The 15,753-nt window shown below is 30.7% G+C and overlaps 1 protein-coding gene across 1 annotated transcript; it reads right to left on the reverse strand.

The window, feature by feature from the left end:
• Positions 1–3,417: 3,417 nt before the first annotated feature.
• Osi11 (Osiris 11) lies at positions 3,418–4,846 on the reverse strand. Its single transcript, XM_088224261.1, has one exon. It carries the CDS (start codon positions 4,624–4,626, stop codon positions 3,829–3,831), a length of 798 nt encoding a protein of 265 aa, XP_088080387.1. The 5' UTR covers positions 4,627–4,846; the 3' UTR covers positions 3,418–3,828.
• Positions 4,847–15,753: the final 10,907 nt, after the last annotated feature.

Genomic DNA, 15,753 nt, shown 5'->3' on the forward strand with positions numbered 1-15,753 from the left:
GGAAGTCTAGGCATTTACAGGGCTTATGACCTGTCATTGGCTGGTTTAAGTGGCCACTTTACACACTGTGTAACATTCACCATTCTGCCCATGTTTGAACATCCACATTTCCTCAACTCTTCCATCTGTTGACTTTTGTGAAGTGAAAGAGCTGAAACCTTTATCACGTGGGTGAGATTCATCCGGCTGAACCAAATCACCTACTAGGCAACGCCTGGAAACAATTTTCCAATTTTTATACTTCTTCTTTTACCAGGTAGTAATTCAACAATGTTTGATTATGTCCAAATGCTTGCAGACTGGCTGGATTTCCTCCCTAGGGAGTTGTTCATATTTAAATTTATTTCAACAGAGAGGGAAAGAGTTTTCGTGAAGAAATTCGGAAGTCTAGGCATTTACAGGGCTTATGACCTGTCATTGGCTGGTTTAAGTGGCCACTTTACACACTGTGTAACATTCACCATTCTGCCCATGTTTGAACATCCACATTTCCTCAACTCTTCCATCTGTTGACTTTTGTGAAGTGAAAGAGCTGAAACCTTTATCACGTGGGTGAGATTCATCCGGCTGAACCAAATCACCTACTAGGCAACGCCTGGAAACAATTTTCCAATTTTTATACTTCTTCTTTTACCAGGTAGTAATTCAACAATGTTTGATTATGTCCAAATGCTTGCAGACTGGCTGGATTTCCTCCCTAGGGAGTTGTTCATATTTAAATTTATTTCAACAGAGAGGGAAAGAGTTTTCGTGAAGAAATTCGGAAGTCTAGGCATTTACAGGGCTTATGACCTGTCATTGGCTGGTTTAAGTGGCCACTTTACACACTGTGTAACATTCACCATTCTGCCCATGTTTGAACATCCAAAGTGGCCACTTAAACCAGCCAATGACAGGTCATAAGCCCTGTAAATGCCTAGACTTCCGAATTTCTTCACGAAAACTCTTTCCCTCTCTGTTGAAATAAATTTAAATATGAACAACTCCCTAGGGAGGAAATCCAGCCAGTCTGCAAGCATTTGGACATAATCAAACATTGTTACATCAATTCGACTTACGACAGTCTAAGGGAGGTGACAATATACGCACTCGTTATGTGTTAGAAAGAGATAACGAATATATTTTTTATGTCTTAACACGGATGTTACAATAATAAGTAAGTAATTGATCATACTTATGTTTCGGTGGTTTGAAAGTAAATTTGCTTTAAAATGAATGAATATTTTGATATTTTAATCCATAATATAGTATAAATCCTTTAGTGGGTTTTTAAAAAAACAAAGATTCACTAATTGTTTTTTTAATTGTAATTCGTTTTTGTGCATACGATGACAGTTGAATATTGTAGGTTATTTTTCAGTATCCATTTAAACTTTTAAAATTTAGTTAGAGTTATGATAAAAACGTTACTAGTGTTAAGAATAAATATATTTGAAGAATTATAAAATGTATGATTATGTGGTTTTGTGAATAATAATGTGATATAAAAGTCGATGAAACAATGATTCTTAAAACGTAATTTATGTTTTGTTTGGTGAACTATCGTACTCGGTAAGGAATACTTTTAAATTATTTGGTTTTCATCTCATTTTTTGAGAAATTGTGTTTTATTTCAAGACAAGTTATAATAGTCTGACTTAACCAAAGATGCACCACGCTAATGAATTGTCCAGTTTATTAATTACTTTCTCGACACTTGGCTCAAAACACGAAATAGCTGCGCGGATGGGTCGTTGCTTTCTAAGGACGCAGGCGGGGGTTCGAGTCAAGTCGAATTATGTTTTTTTTAAATTGTATTTTTTAAATAAAATGTTTGTGCTACATTAGAAAATATTTTAACCACAACTATTAGCCGCTGGAGCCATTTGTTAGGAATTATTTATTAAATATAAAATAGACTTATTTTTTATATGCCATACCACCGCTATGGACATTTTTTAAAAATTTTCGTGGCTTACCAATTTTAAAACTCACCGCTCGCCACTGCTTTGTGGCCAAAAATATCAAAATGATAATTACACGTATTAGATTTTGGGCTTATAGAACATCTTTCTCGAATATGGCCATTTCGAAAATCTCAAAAAAACGAAAACGATCCAGCCTAATGTCCATGTACTTGTAATTTTCTTAAATTTAACGGTTTGGGTTGGTAGAAAGAAATCGCTTTAAGGCGATATGCCCGCCCTTATATGTATGTATATTGTTTATGTATATAAAATGTAAAATAAGTCATTCTCATATAAAAAATGTTTTTTTTTCAACAAAAAAGGAAATTTTTGTGTTTTTGATTTACACAGATATTCCAATTTTTAGGGAAACTCGTTGAAAATAAATCACGATTAAAAAATGGTAACCAAGCTGGGGTAGAATAAGGTTCAAACCTTGGACCTCTGATCCATTATTCCGCAACGTTTGCCACGGGACCACACCCCTGATTATTTAATTCAGGTGCATTTTATTTTAAATGTATTTTAAATAAATAATTAAAACGATGATACATATAAACTAGAAATCCTTTACAAACAAATGTTTCATTTATTGACTGATACTAGAATAAAGCTTGTAAACTAAAATTACGATGCATCAAACTTTAAAATTTCTCTCCTCTTAAATGTATAAAGAGTAGTGAAACATGTTTTGCTGTCTTTCTATATATTGGTTCTAAATATCGCATTGTTGAAAACTCTTTAAAAGAGTTAATTAATGTTTTTATCATTTTTTCTTTAGACACGCCATTACTTTCGAATAAATAGTAATAATCTTATTAGTATTGTACTATTGCATCTTAGATGCAAGTACATGTAAAGCAAAATGAATTTGAAAATAGTTATTGAAAGTTAAACAGTATATCCAAAGTGTGAACATCGCGTTTCTCAGATATGTTTCTCATAGATTTCAATATTCAGTATTGTCTCCTATTGAATGTAATTCGCCTTGCGAAAAAATGCAAATGATAAAAGAAAACCTTGCAAAACAATGCCATTATTGCCGTGTTAAACTTTTACCAAGACAGGAACACATAATACTTTCTCGATAAATAAAAGCACCGTGCATGTCTAATCCATATGTACTTTATTAAACGAATTATAATGATGGGATATCAGAAGATATATTATGTAGCACGCAATTCAAGAGCATGTTATTCAAGCTTCAACGATTGTCGTAGTCTGTTTATTTCTAGAAATCATTACATTTCTATATATCGACATACATAAATTATAAACACTCATCTCTCAACTCCGTGCGAAATATTTTCAGGTACTTATGTAACTTTCGCGTCATTTTTTTAGCAAAATGAAAATCTACTCTTACATCAAACAATGCCACTAATCTACACGCAAACATTTAAATACGAATTTTTTTTTATTTTCGCATTAAATGTATTTTATTTATAATATGTAAATGAAAAGTCTTCGGTCAGTTACAAATAAATTTAATAGCTACATGAATGTTTTAAAGTAGGTACCTTTTTACAACTTAGTTTCTAGGAAAAATACGCTTCTACAAAAATATTGCACAAAACGTTACCCATTTCACGAATAACAATATTATAAATAGATGAATTAAATGAACTCCATTAAATAAAATTATTAAATTGCTAAAAATAATTTACTTGAAATAATAGAATGTGAAATTAAATTATTATCGCCTTCGTGTCAATAAATAATCGCATTTTAAAGATATGGTGATAAATATCATAAATTATTTAAATAAGTTATTTACAGTTCTAATGATGTTTTTCATTCATATCTTTAAAATATGTACAAAATCTATATTTTTCACTGCTTTTTTTGAAAACATCGGGTTATATGCGGCAATTTTAAGTGTTTAACTCCTGGGGACATGCGCTCTGTAGGCGCGATCCTGAGGAACTTCATCACTGAGACTTCTGTAGTGGCCTCCTGGACCGGACGGCTCATATTCTCCACCTCCGTAGTGGGAAGAAGAGTACGAATGGCTCTGGGAAACCTGAGGATGCTTCACAATTTCGTACGTTGTCTTTTCGTGCGCTTCGTCTCCGGACACCAATTTCTTCAGACCGATGATGGCGCTCAGGACGAGGGCAATCTTACCGATGAGGAGAGCCTTCCCGGAGATCATGGCGATAGCTTGGAAAGCCATGGCGACGAATCCTCCCTTGATAGCGATGGCGGTTAGGATGGGTCCAATGTACTTCTTCAACTTTCCTCTTCCTTCTTCGATCATTTCGTTGACGTTTCCACTCGAACGGCCGAAGAAACTACCCATGTTCATTGAAACTTGATGCGAATCGAAGAACCTCGAGGTCTTGTCTGCTAAAACATTGTCCAGCTGGTCCCCGGACATGCTTCTCGCTTCTTCTTCTGATGTTTCGTGGACGTTGAAGGACCTAGCGCCTTGGGCGTCAGTCCTCTTGACAACTGATAGCCCGTCGAGGAATGTGATGTTTTCTGCCTTCAGGGCTCGGTCGGCGATCCTCACCGCCTGGACTTTGAGACACTTGACGACTTCCTCTGATTTCTCGCAGTTGTCGTAGATTCTCCTCAGCATCCTCAATCCAGAAGTCAGGGGGCTTTGCTCCTGTGCTGCATACGAGGAAGCGACGCACCATACCGCCAAAACTACGAGACACTTGTGGAAATACATAGCGCTAGAGTTAGATATATCCTTTGATCACAAGGATATAGTCCACTGGATTGGTTTTGCTGAAGGTCGGTAAAGAGGGAGATGTTCACCGTTATATTGTTTGCGACGCAATGTGGTACCTGAGATGTATTCACGGCCATTTATCCATTTTCTCTCTGATCAACTGATGCATAAACTCCCTAGAGCGTGCGACCAGTACATTAAGAATCCACACGCGTGAGTACATGACGGCTATTGATTAGCACAGTATACACAAAAAACAAACATATCACATACCTCGGTACCAAGTGCAACGTAATTTGCATACACGGCAGTGAAAATTCCGCCTTAATTAGTCGATCGTGAATGAATTGGAACTTTTGAACAATCGAAAGTAACTTGGACTATTTGATAAACCTTTGTTACATGCATCGAAATATACACGAAAGTAATGTTATTATGACATTCTTAACAGTAAACACAAATTACTTTACGTGTTTTAGTACTATTTACTTGTTACATTAACAAAAAAAAGCATTAACTCACATTGTTAAATTAATATCAAATACATGCGTAAGTTTTTTGCAATTATGGAATAATCTAACTCATCTCAGAGACGCCCCTTCTTTATTTACATTCAAATCACGGATGAATTGTCACTTCCTTAATATTTAAGTTTTTACTTTTTCCTCCCTCTTTCCTTCCCTCTTAACCCTTTCCTCTTTTCATGGTATAGTGTAGATATTTAGTAAATTTTCACTTCTTTAAAAAATTATATTTTAAGATTTTTTGTTTTATAAAGAAATTATTAATACACCATAATATGTTCATATACCACTGTTTTTCTGAAATTGACCGGTTTGGGTAGGTAGGAAAAAATTGCTTTAAGGCAATATGCCCGCTTTTATGCAAATGTATGGAAACTTTATAAATATATAAACTGTTTTCAAAAATAAATCTATCGTATAATAATTAGTAACATTATGTTACTGAGAGTATGAAGAATACAGTTCTCCCTGTAAAATGAACCAGAACCACATGTGTACCAAGTATTTTTAAAATTAATTACTTATATGTAAATATAAGTTATTACATCATTACAATGGAAATCCTTTAAGAATTGTCAATAAATAATTTTAATTAAATTACATCCAGGACATAAAAAAAATATTTAGTAAAAGCAAAAAATCTGAACATAAGAAATAAAAAAGATAATTAAATTTAAAAAAAACACGAAAGCAAATTAAAAGTTTATCAGTAGTAAAAAACATTAACATTTATATTTTTGATCCAGTTTATAAATGAGTTGTTAGTAGAAGAGAGGCTTAAATTATCATTTTCTCTCGTGTAGGAGTTATACAATTTGGAGGCAAGGACATTTGCATGCCTCTGTCCATCCATGACAATAAACACTCTTGGGGCCACTAAAGACAAAGTTCTCTGAGCAAATGTCGTACGTGTTTTTGGAATTAACTCTTTCAAATTACAGGAAATTCAAATCCTCTCATCACTCCCCAAAGAACTCAAGTTTTCTCTTCTTTATGGTCTTCAGTTCCTCTTTATCTTTTTTCATCTGTCGGAGAACGTCATCGTTTTAGACTCTGTCCACCCAGAAGATTTTGAATATCTTCCTGTAACATCATATTTCAAAGGCTTTGATCTTTTTTTAAATGGTTTGGGTGAGTGTTCACGTTTCGATTCCGTAAAAAAATACTGAAAAGACGTAATAAGTAAACATAATGAAATTAATATTTGTTTTTGGATAGAGACGCATATTGAGAAACCAGCTTTGACCATAAAAAAGCCTTGACTATCAAAATATTAATAGATTTATACAATAATGTAACTATAATATTGTATTTCTGATTGTGCAACTTTAATATATATATAGGGATATTAAAAATAATAAAAAATAAATTCAATTGTTATATTTTGTCGTATACAAGGACATCAAAAGCTTTTTTCATGTGGTAGAGTATGTGACAGTGTTCAAACAAGCGAATTGCCACTGTTTAAGATCTGGGAAACATGTTTGAAGCTAAATATAAATTCCATACTCACATAAGCACTGTCTGTGACTTCTTTTTCTTCTTCTTTTTCAGCTTTTTTCTCTCCGTTGCTTGATAAAGGCCTCTTCCAAACGTTTTCATTCCTTTCTATCACCCGCTTTTACCATCCATGTTTTACCAGCCATAGAAGCTATGTCATTGATCTATCTTTTCTTTAGCCTTCCAACACTTTTTTAGTTTGTCCAAGGTCTCCACGTTATTATTCTAGGTGTTCACCTACCGTCATTTTGCCTCGCCAAGTGTCCTGCCGACTGCCATTTCAATTTCGCAGTCTCTTTGACATACACCAAGCATCTGTTTTTCCATGGATCTTTCCGGTCATTGAAATTTCTGCCTACTTGTCTGTGCTACAGACATGGTTTGTTGCTCGTATGTTGTCACCGGCAATATGCATGATTCATAGACTTCTTCATGGACTTCCTTATTTTAAAAATATATTTTAGTTTGCCGAAAGCAGCCCAACTGAGCTCTTTTCTTCTTAGTAACTCCGCTGTCTGGTTATATTTACTAAGTTTTACTTTGTGTCCAAGATATATGTATTCATCAGCCACTTAAATTTTATTATTGTTTATGAAAATGTTTCTCCCTGTTGGACTCTTAATCTTTGTTTTATGAATATTCATTTCCAAACCAATCCTATTTGAAGCCAGAAACTGTCTGTGATAAAGCGTACGAAATATTGGGATTTGTTATCCGAACATCCAAGGTGTTCTTAAATACTCATATTCTTAGGCTTCTATCAAACTCATTGATGCAAAGAAGACTTGATGGCGGATCAGGATTGTGCAAAAACTGATATCAATATGATTAATAAATTACCATAAGGATGGAGAACATCGTAATTTGTTAATTTTAATGACTCCCTAGGGGGTGAAATCTTGTCTTTTGTATACAAACATTTGGACAAACCCAAAATATTGTAAATCAGTATAACAATATTAAACCAAAAAGTGATCGAAAAATATGATGCCTTTATGGAACTTTAGGACTTACCTGAGGAATTATCTTCAGTGTAAACGAACAATAATTTGAATATCAAAACGACAATCGACTGAATCACTGCGTGAAATATAAGGCGTCCACGAAACAATTAATTACATATTATCTTGTCGGATATGATTAACAGTAAGAGCGTTTCAAATTATAATCACCTTATTTTTAACACATCAGACCATTACCGTGTACAATAAATCGGTAAATGTCTAAGAAATACGGTGATTTAAATCTCAAATTGAAACTGGTATAATCCCATGAGAAAAAAATCCAGGAACTTACATAAAAACTCGCGAATTTTTTTTTTAATGCTCCATGCGTCTGTGACGGACATTTTATTGAAAAAATATTGTATTATCCTAGAAGAAAAAAATTAAATAGTACTATTTTAATGCATTAAAACTTCAAATAAAGTATTATCAATATTTAAGGCATTAACTTTGTGGTCAAACATTTTAATAAATATTATTAAATATTTATATTAATTAAATTTAAATTATATGGACGAAGAGACGGGTACGTTTCTAAGTTGTTAGAATACAAATATTTGATAATATTTAGTACAAATAAAGTAATTTAATTTTCACTGTAATCCAATTAAACTTTGGAAACATTTCGAAACACTGTAATAACTAGTCTTAATTCTTCAAGATCAAGGATTTTTTAGGTTTTCTGAATTTTTTTTACGGAAAATTCTTTTTTTTTTTAATAATAAACTTCAAAAAAGGTACATGTTTTTTTTTTAATATTATACATATCTACTTTTACACATATAGTAAATGTTATCACTGTAACTCTCCAAAAAAGAGACTAACTCTTGTGCTTGGAGAGTGACTTACACTGTTGTAGTTGTTTATTGTTTTTAGAAGAGTTTATATAATTTTTAATACGAGTACGTGAGAAAAAAAAACACAGGATTTATAAAGAAAACACATAAAACAATGATACATTCATACTAATAAAAATTTAATGTCGTTTTTACACGTGTTCAAAAAATTTCTTTAGATTTACTTTAAATTTACTTATTGATGTATTGTTTTTTTATAGTTTTTAGTTCATTTAAAAGATTGATATAATTTTTTACACCTTTGAAGACAAAGTTATTTTGACCATGACTTGTGTGGAATTTAGGAACTTTAATATTATGTTAGTATCTAAGTGACTTATTCATCTCAAATTCTTTTATTTTTTCTATTTTATATATTTGTATAATAGAATTTATTTTATAAAGAGTGTCTACCGTATTTAATGTTAAAGGTTTCTTTAGAATTACTTTAATAATTAATCTTTGTACTATTTTAGGAGGGTTTAATATATAGGCGTATGAACCACCCAATAATAATTCTAAATACTATTTATTTGAAGCACACAATATACTAAAAAACATATCTTTAGAGCCGAAATACAGTAAACTGAACCATATTTACTTAAAAAAATAAGAAGTTTGGGTAGTGTTTCGCAAAAGTGTCTACTGTGACTTTAATGTGGGTCTCGCTCGCGAATTTTGCTTTGACACGGCCAGCGACAACGCGCCGAAATAATTTTAACGATATATTAATTTATTTGTCAGTTCAAATAAACACTTCGAGCTAGACACACGTCGCGCGTCGGTTGAATTATCTTGGGCATTGAATACAAGAATGCATGTGTCCTGGTAGATAAAACAGGCAGTTTTACGTGTGAAATAGAACCAGAACCCTCAAAATTAGGGTATTTTATCTTTTTTAAAAGTAAAAACGACAATAAATTATAATTGGAACAACGTTCTGAAAAGTTCTAAGACATGATTTCTTAATTTACAGCTAAAATAATACTTTTCTTCGCTACAAATCAAATTTATGAGCATGAAATTATTATTGAAAACGTATTTTTAAAAGGAAGAGTCTCCCCAGAAAACGGCGGTTAATGGGGATACACGGGGGTAATATTCGGATTCAGGAAGTCATTATACATAAGAATCAGCAGAAACGGTGTCGGGTATCGAAAAAAAAAGATTTTTTTTAAGACCTGTGTTATGTTAAAAAAAAGAAATTTCAAAAATCAGTAATTAAATAAATTTGTATTGGAATAATGATCAATACCGTATGTACTTCTCTTAATATTTCTATGACTTTTGACCTAAATTTATGTTCCTTGTCATGTAAAATATTAACTTCAATAAATCCAGTAAATCTCGGTAAAATACATTGCTTGCATATCCCAGGTATTTTTTATTGTTTTAAATAGTTCATTGACGTAAAACTGTGTAAAACTTCTAAGAGTCTAATTAAAAGGCCTAGATGACACACGAAATAAAAGTCTTTAAAGTACTTATATACTTATATTATATATGTAAATAAAATCAATATATTGCTGCTCTTACTATAATGTGTCATTATTTTTGAAGATGTTTTTTAAATTGACCGATTTATTGTCTTATATTTCACTTAAAGATTCTTCTCATTGTTTCTTTGAATCCCTTAAAATAAATATGTGTATATTTATGTTTTTCCTTTTTTAAAAAAAATGTTATTACTATTTTATTTTATTTTTACATCTGAGCATGTTTTTCATTCTTTATTTCAATTCTTAATTTTAAATTACTCTTACAAATTTTATTCATTTTTAATATTTTTTCCATTTGTAAACACTCACTACAAACTACAAACTTTAAAATATCTTTTTTTCACTTAAATTTTAATTTTTAAACAACTTTTAATAATGATTTTCTTTTTCCTTCTCTTTTTTATACTTTCATAATTAACCTTTCATATAATTGCTTTATAATATGGAAACTTCACTGGTCCATTAGAATTAAGTCTAATTGTGTAAAATATTAAACTTTGTTACTGTACTGTATGTTTCCTGAATAAAAAAAAATATTAAAAAAAATAAAAAATTAAGGTAGATCAGGGGAATCAATTTCGTTGTTTTATGACTTATATGAGAAGTACAACGCCGGAATAATTTATAAATAAATAATAATTTTAATGTGTACATCATTACTAGCTAACTATAGAAATATACGAAAGCGAAAACAGCAATTTTCATAAACACTGTATCATTCAAGAAATTGGGTCATTTTAAATAATACATTTACCTTTTAAATTGCAGCCAACATTAAATCGAAATTTTCTTCTTTGGTTTGTGACTAAGAATATAAACTATTCCAACACAGCCTATCATTTTATTGAAAAAAAGAACATATTTAGATTTTGAAAACTCTCTCGTTTTTTTAAGCCTTAAATAATTATCTTTAAATAGGAAAATGGGAAACAAGCTGTCGCAAAGCTGGGCTCGAACCTTGGAACTACAGATCCGTGACGCTGTCACTGAATCACAAATTGTTCCGTTTCATTGCCATTTTCTATGTAAATAAAACATTAAAAAAATAAATTTATTTCGCGAAGCTTTATTGGAACATTTTTAATGATGTGTTTTTCAAAAAAACCTTTTATATTTTTTAAAAATGTTTTTTTAAAATTAAAACAAAATAAGAAATTAAAGCGTATAAAGCTAACGAAGCGGTACGCACCGAATACGGGCTATGTGACCAACCAAAGTTTCGGTTTAGGTTTTGGCGGTTCCGGCCGGTAAAATGTGTTTCGGTTTCATTATAAAAAAACCGAAAAAAAAAATTCGACTCAGCCTCAACCTGCGTTTGGGATATATAATTGTTTTGCCATTATCTAACGTAAAAAATAAAAACGAGACTGATTTTTGGACAAAGGTTAGTTGGATCTAAAATCTTTCCGATTTTGGCTTTTTGGGTTATTTACCCCGATCGAAGCCATCCAAAAAAATATTAAAAAAACAATTATCAATAAATATAAACAATAATAATCCTAATTGACATAGTAAAACTATAGTGAAAAACATAGGAAAATACATAGTAAAAATAATATACCCAGTAAAAAAACGTAGTAAAAAACAAAATTAAAAAATATTTGAAAACTCTTTAAGAGAGCCCAAAAATAAACAAAGTTACCGATTAAATGTGTGCCTTTTATTTCATTGTGTATAATCCCTTATTTTTATGAACTTGTTATTGACAATAAAAATGACCGATTTTTGACTTTTTGAAGTGACTTTTAATTTATTTAAATAAATTCCGGTCAGCCACAAGCAACCAACGCTATCCGGGACAACTCTTCCATACACCTCACCTCAGTCCAGTAGCTTAATCAGAAGTAACTGTTGACGTGCTTAAAAACATGCTAAGCATTTGAGCGATCACGATAAACAATAATGAACATGATTAAGTTATAGCAGTCATAAGTCAACGCGTGTGTAATCTTTAAGTCAACCATCGTTTCGCTTTGTTTTTTGGTTTCCGAGGACAAGTAAATAAATACAGTTCATTGGCGAAAAATCGGCGTTTACTATAAAAAATAATACCATCTTTTGCATTTGCAAAATAGTAGAGGGTATATATATACAAAAAATTGAAATTTAATTACAATTACTACGACGACTGCTTTTCTTGACATTTGGCTTGCCAACCGTCGACTAAATGCAATCAAGAGCATGATAAATAATAAATAAATAAAAGTAGCAGTTTTGGAATAGTTTCCATATTTACACCAGTGAAATTCAAATATGTGATTGCGCAGCAGGATTTTACGTCGCGAAACGTAAATATTTTGACATTTAATTTGAGGTTATCACGAGTGTTCCATTGTGATCGCGAATACGATCAACAACCATGGTGAGAAATTGTTATCACGTTGCTTTTTAGCACGTCGATAGTTATTTGTGATAAGGCAACAGTATCTTGTGTTGGTCCACGGTCCAGGACCACGTTATCCTTTAATCTTGCCCATTAGTACAAGTTGTGGGATTTTTTTCTTGTCTTCACGCAGGATGCGACCCAGTTAAGGAATCATACGTCATACATTTTAACAATGAGAAAGTTGAACAGTTTTTTTCAACTGTTTTATTTTTTAATCAAACTCAATCATCACCATTCCCTTCCCGCACCGAATGGTGCATAGGGCACTGCATTCGTTCACCATCTTGATCAGTTTTGTTTCATGAAGGTAAAATTATCAGTCTTACGCTTCAGTTACCAGTCCAGGGACAATGAAATATTCCAATGTGAAAACACCCTATTAAATAAATTTCGTATCACTACGAGATTGATATTTGATAAATAGTTAAAATTCAATTTATTATTGTTGTTTTCAGGGCTAGTCCACCATTAAAGAAATATTTTAAAAGAAATTTATATTTAATAATTTATTTTTACTTTCCAGTCAAAACATGGTTTTCGTTTAATTATGTATTTTTTTTCGCAAGCATTTTTAAGCTTAAATAAATATTTTATATTATATAAACGTATTAAGCCCACGTTCATATGAATTTGTTTTTTTTTTTAAATTAAAAATAAAGAAAATTGTCAAAATAATATCTTCTTAATATTTTCCATGCAAACTATTTCGTCAATTATTACGAAAATTTAATAACAGAGTGGAATTTAAATAAATAATTATTATGTTCAACATTTTTTTGTGTGTACCGTACCTAACGTCTTGGGAAAAAAATCACTAAAATAATAATAGTTGCGATTTTTTATTATTTAAAACAAAAGCAATATGCATTGTCTTTACTGCCATCTCTTGAATTTCTATCTAGGCATGATGCTATCTAAGATTCTAACCAATTTTACTCAGCTATTCAATAAAATGATGACATTTATGTTTAAGGTTTAAAGAATGTCTTTTCAAACAAATTCAAAAAAATATAAAATTTTTATATGAAATGTATCAAAAATTATAAATAGTACAATAAAATTTAACAAAATAGCTTATGGACTTCAGAACTATTTATTTAATCAAAAATATTTAAAGTTTGTCTTAATTTTTGCAGATAAAAACTAATTAAAAAAACTATAAATCCTTATCACAATTTTTGTTTTTTTTTTCTCGGATATTCTTGGAAATTTGTTTTGTAATATGGTGAATATGTTTCAAATCTGTCGTGGTTTGATAGGATGGTGTACTGCTGCGATAGTTGGTGTGGGGTTCAGTGATTTTGTTGTAGGTAATTTTACATAAACCCTTATAAAAAAATCTTCTGATTATTCTTAAAATTTAAATTGAAAATATTTTGTCTTCTGCAATCTTTTTCGTTTAACTTTCAGGTGTTAATATGTAGTTTAGAAATGTTTATAATGAGCAAAACATTTAATAATAATAAGATATAAGTTAAAATTAAGACATTCATATATCGTGGGTATACTGGGAAAAAACGTAAACTCGAAAATATGCGGATTTGACCTAATAATGCAGTTTTGTAAAGTTTTTAACGCTCTACAAACTGGCAAAATACACAAAGTCATATTAAATTTCATATATCTGTAGTTTTAAAAATAAATTTAAGTATAAGTCGTATACCGGGTATTTTATTCAGGTTAAAAGCTTAAATAACTTTATATTATAAAGTTTATATTTGAAGCACTAACTTGTGGTTGTTCATTATAATAAAATAAATAAAACAACTTTGTTTTTAACTACTAATTTTTATTTCTCACTGACCGGTTTCAAAGCAAACAAGCTTCTTCGTCAAGGGTTCTTCGACAAGCTTATTAGTAACGTAAACCTTTGCGAAGAAGCTTCTTTGCTTTAAAAACCGGTCGGTGAAAAATAAAAATTAGTGGTTAAAAACAAAGTTGTTTTATTTATTAAATTAGCTTTATATTAAATTAAGAAACGCAACAATTACAAACACGTTTTTAAATGAGCACTTAACATCGTACTATATTTAAATAGGATATAACAGAGTAAAATTGTAAAAAAACTTAAATGATTGAATTCTCAAAACAGGGATTTGATAGTTAAAGTTTTTTGCCAGTATACCCACGATATTATGTTTGTACTATTTTAAAACTTAATAAAAAATAGGAGGGTTATTCAGTCAAACAATATTTTTTATAGTTTAAAAAATAAATAAATTAGGATAAACAAAAATAAATTCACTGTATATAAACGTATTTTAAACTTGTTTAAAATCTTACTCAAATCAACCCTTCAGGGAGGCACTGAATGAGTGCAATGTGGATGTCTAGGTATTCAGACGAATTATGACCTCTCGTCGGCTGATGGAATTTATTCATCAATTTGTAGAAATTGATTGTTGAGGGCTGAAGCTCCTACCCCAGTTAGAGATTAACAGAGAAGACACAGGGTTGTTATTTGATGTTTATTTATTACATGGCGAATAAATAATGAATTATGTCGCACAAGTGAAACAGCGATTAGAAGTTGAAGAGACTGCACGTGAACTGCATGCTGGAACTGTGTGACTGCGTGGAGCTGGACTGAACTGACTGATTTTGACTGACTCTTTATATTTTGAGTTTGTCCAAAATTTTGTTGATAAATCCACCAGTCCATGAAGAAGTATAGAAATTAAAAAAATAACATGTTCAGGCGTTGCCTAGTATGTAGGTAAAATAATTCAATTATATGAATCTCACCCGCATAAGTTAAGGTTTCAGCTCTTGAATGTTACACAGTGTGTAAAGTGGCTACTTAAACCAGCCATTGACAGGTCATAAGCCCTGAATATGCATAGATTTCTATATTACCTTCTCTTAAATGTTCTTCATCTCTGTTGTAACATGTTAATATAAACAGCTCCCAGGGAGTTGAATCCAGTCCTTGTCTACAAAAATTTGGACAAACTCAAAATATTACAAAATCATATTTATTTATTTATTTTATTAGGTAAACAAACAGTATGTACACATATATTGTCAATTTCTTTGTATATTAGTGTAAGAAACTCATGCACACAACAAAAAAATTGTTTACACTTAATACAATAATTTAAATTATGTTCAATATAATAAATGTAAAAGAAATGAAATGAAAAAATATATATATATATAATAATAAAAATAAAGTTTAATGACTGCTTCTATAAAAATTTCTTAAATTTTAACCTAAATTTACATACATTGTCACAAAAAATATCAGGCTCGGTAAATATATTGTTATTTAATAAATACGTTAAAATGTATAACAGTGTTATCTTAAACATTTATAATCTTTCTGAGAAAAATGTTTTACAAATAATTTTAACGTGAAAAGATGTATTTGAACAT

Source organism: Micrasema longulum, unplaced genomic scaffold, assembly GCF_059751315.1.
Source record: "Micrasema longulum isolate JH-2025_06_02 unplaced genomic scaffold, ASM5975131v1 h1tg000274l, whole genome shotgun sequence".
NCBI classification, from domain to species: domain Eukaryota; kingdom Metazoa; phylum Arthropoda; class Insecta; order Trichoptera; family Brachycentridae; genus Micrasema; species Micrasema longulum.

Excerpts from the sequence above, each read along its gene's own strand:
- Osi11 (XM_088224261.1), bottom strand. The coding sequence starts at position 4,626 with ATGTATTTCCACAAGTGTCTCGTAGTTTTGGCGGTATGGTGCGTCGCT.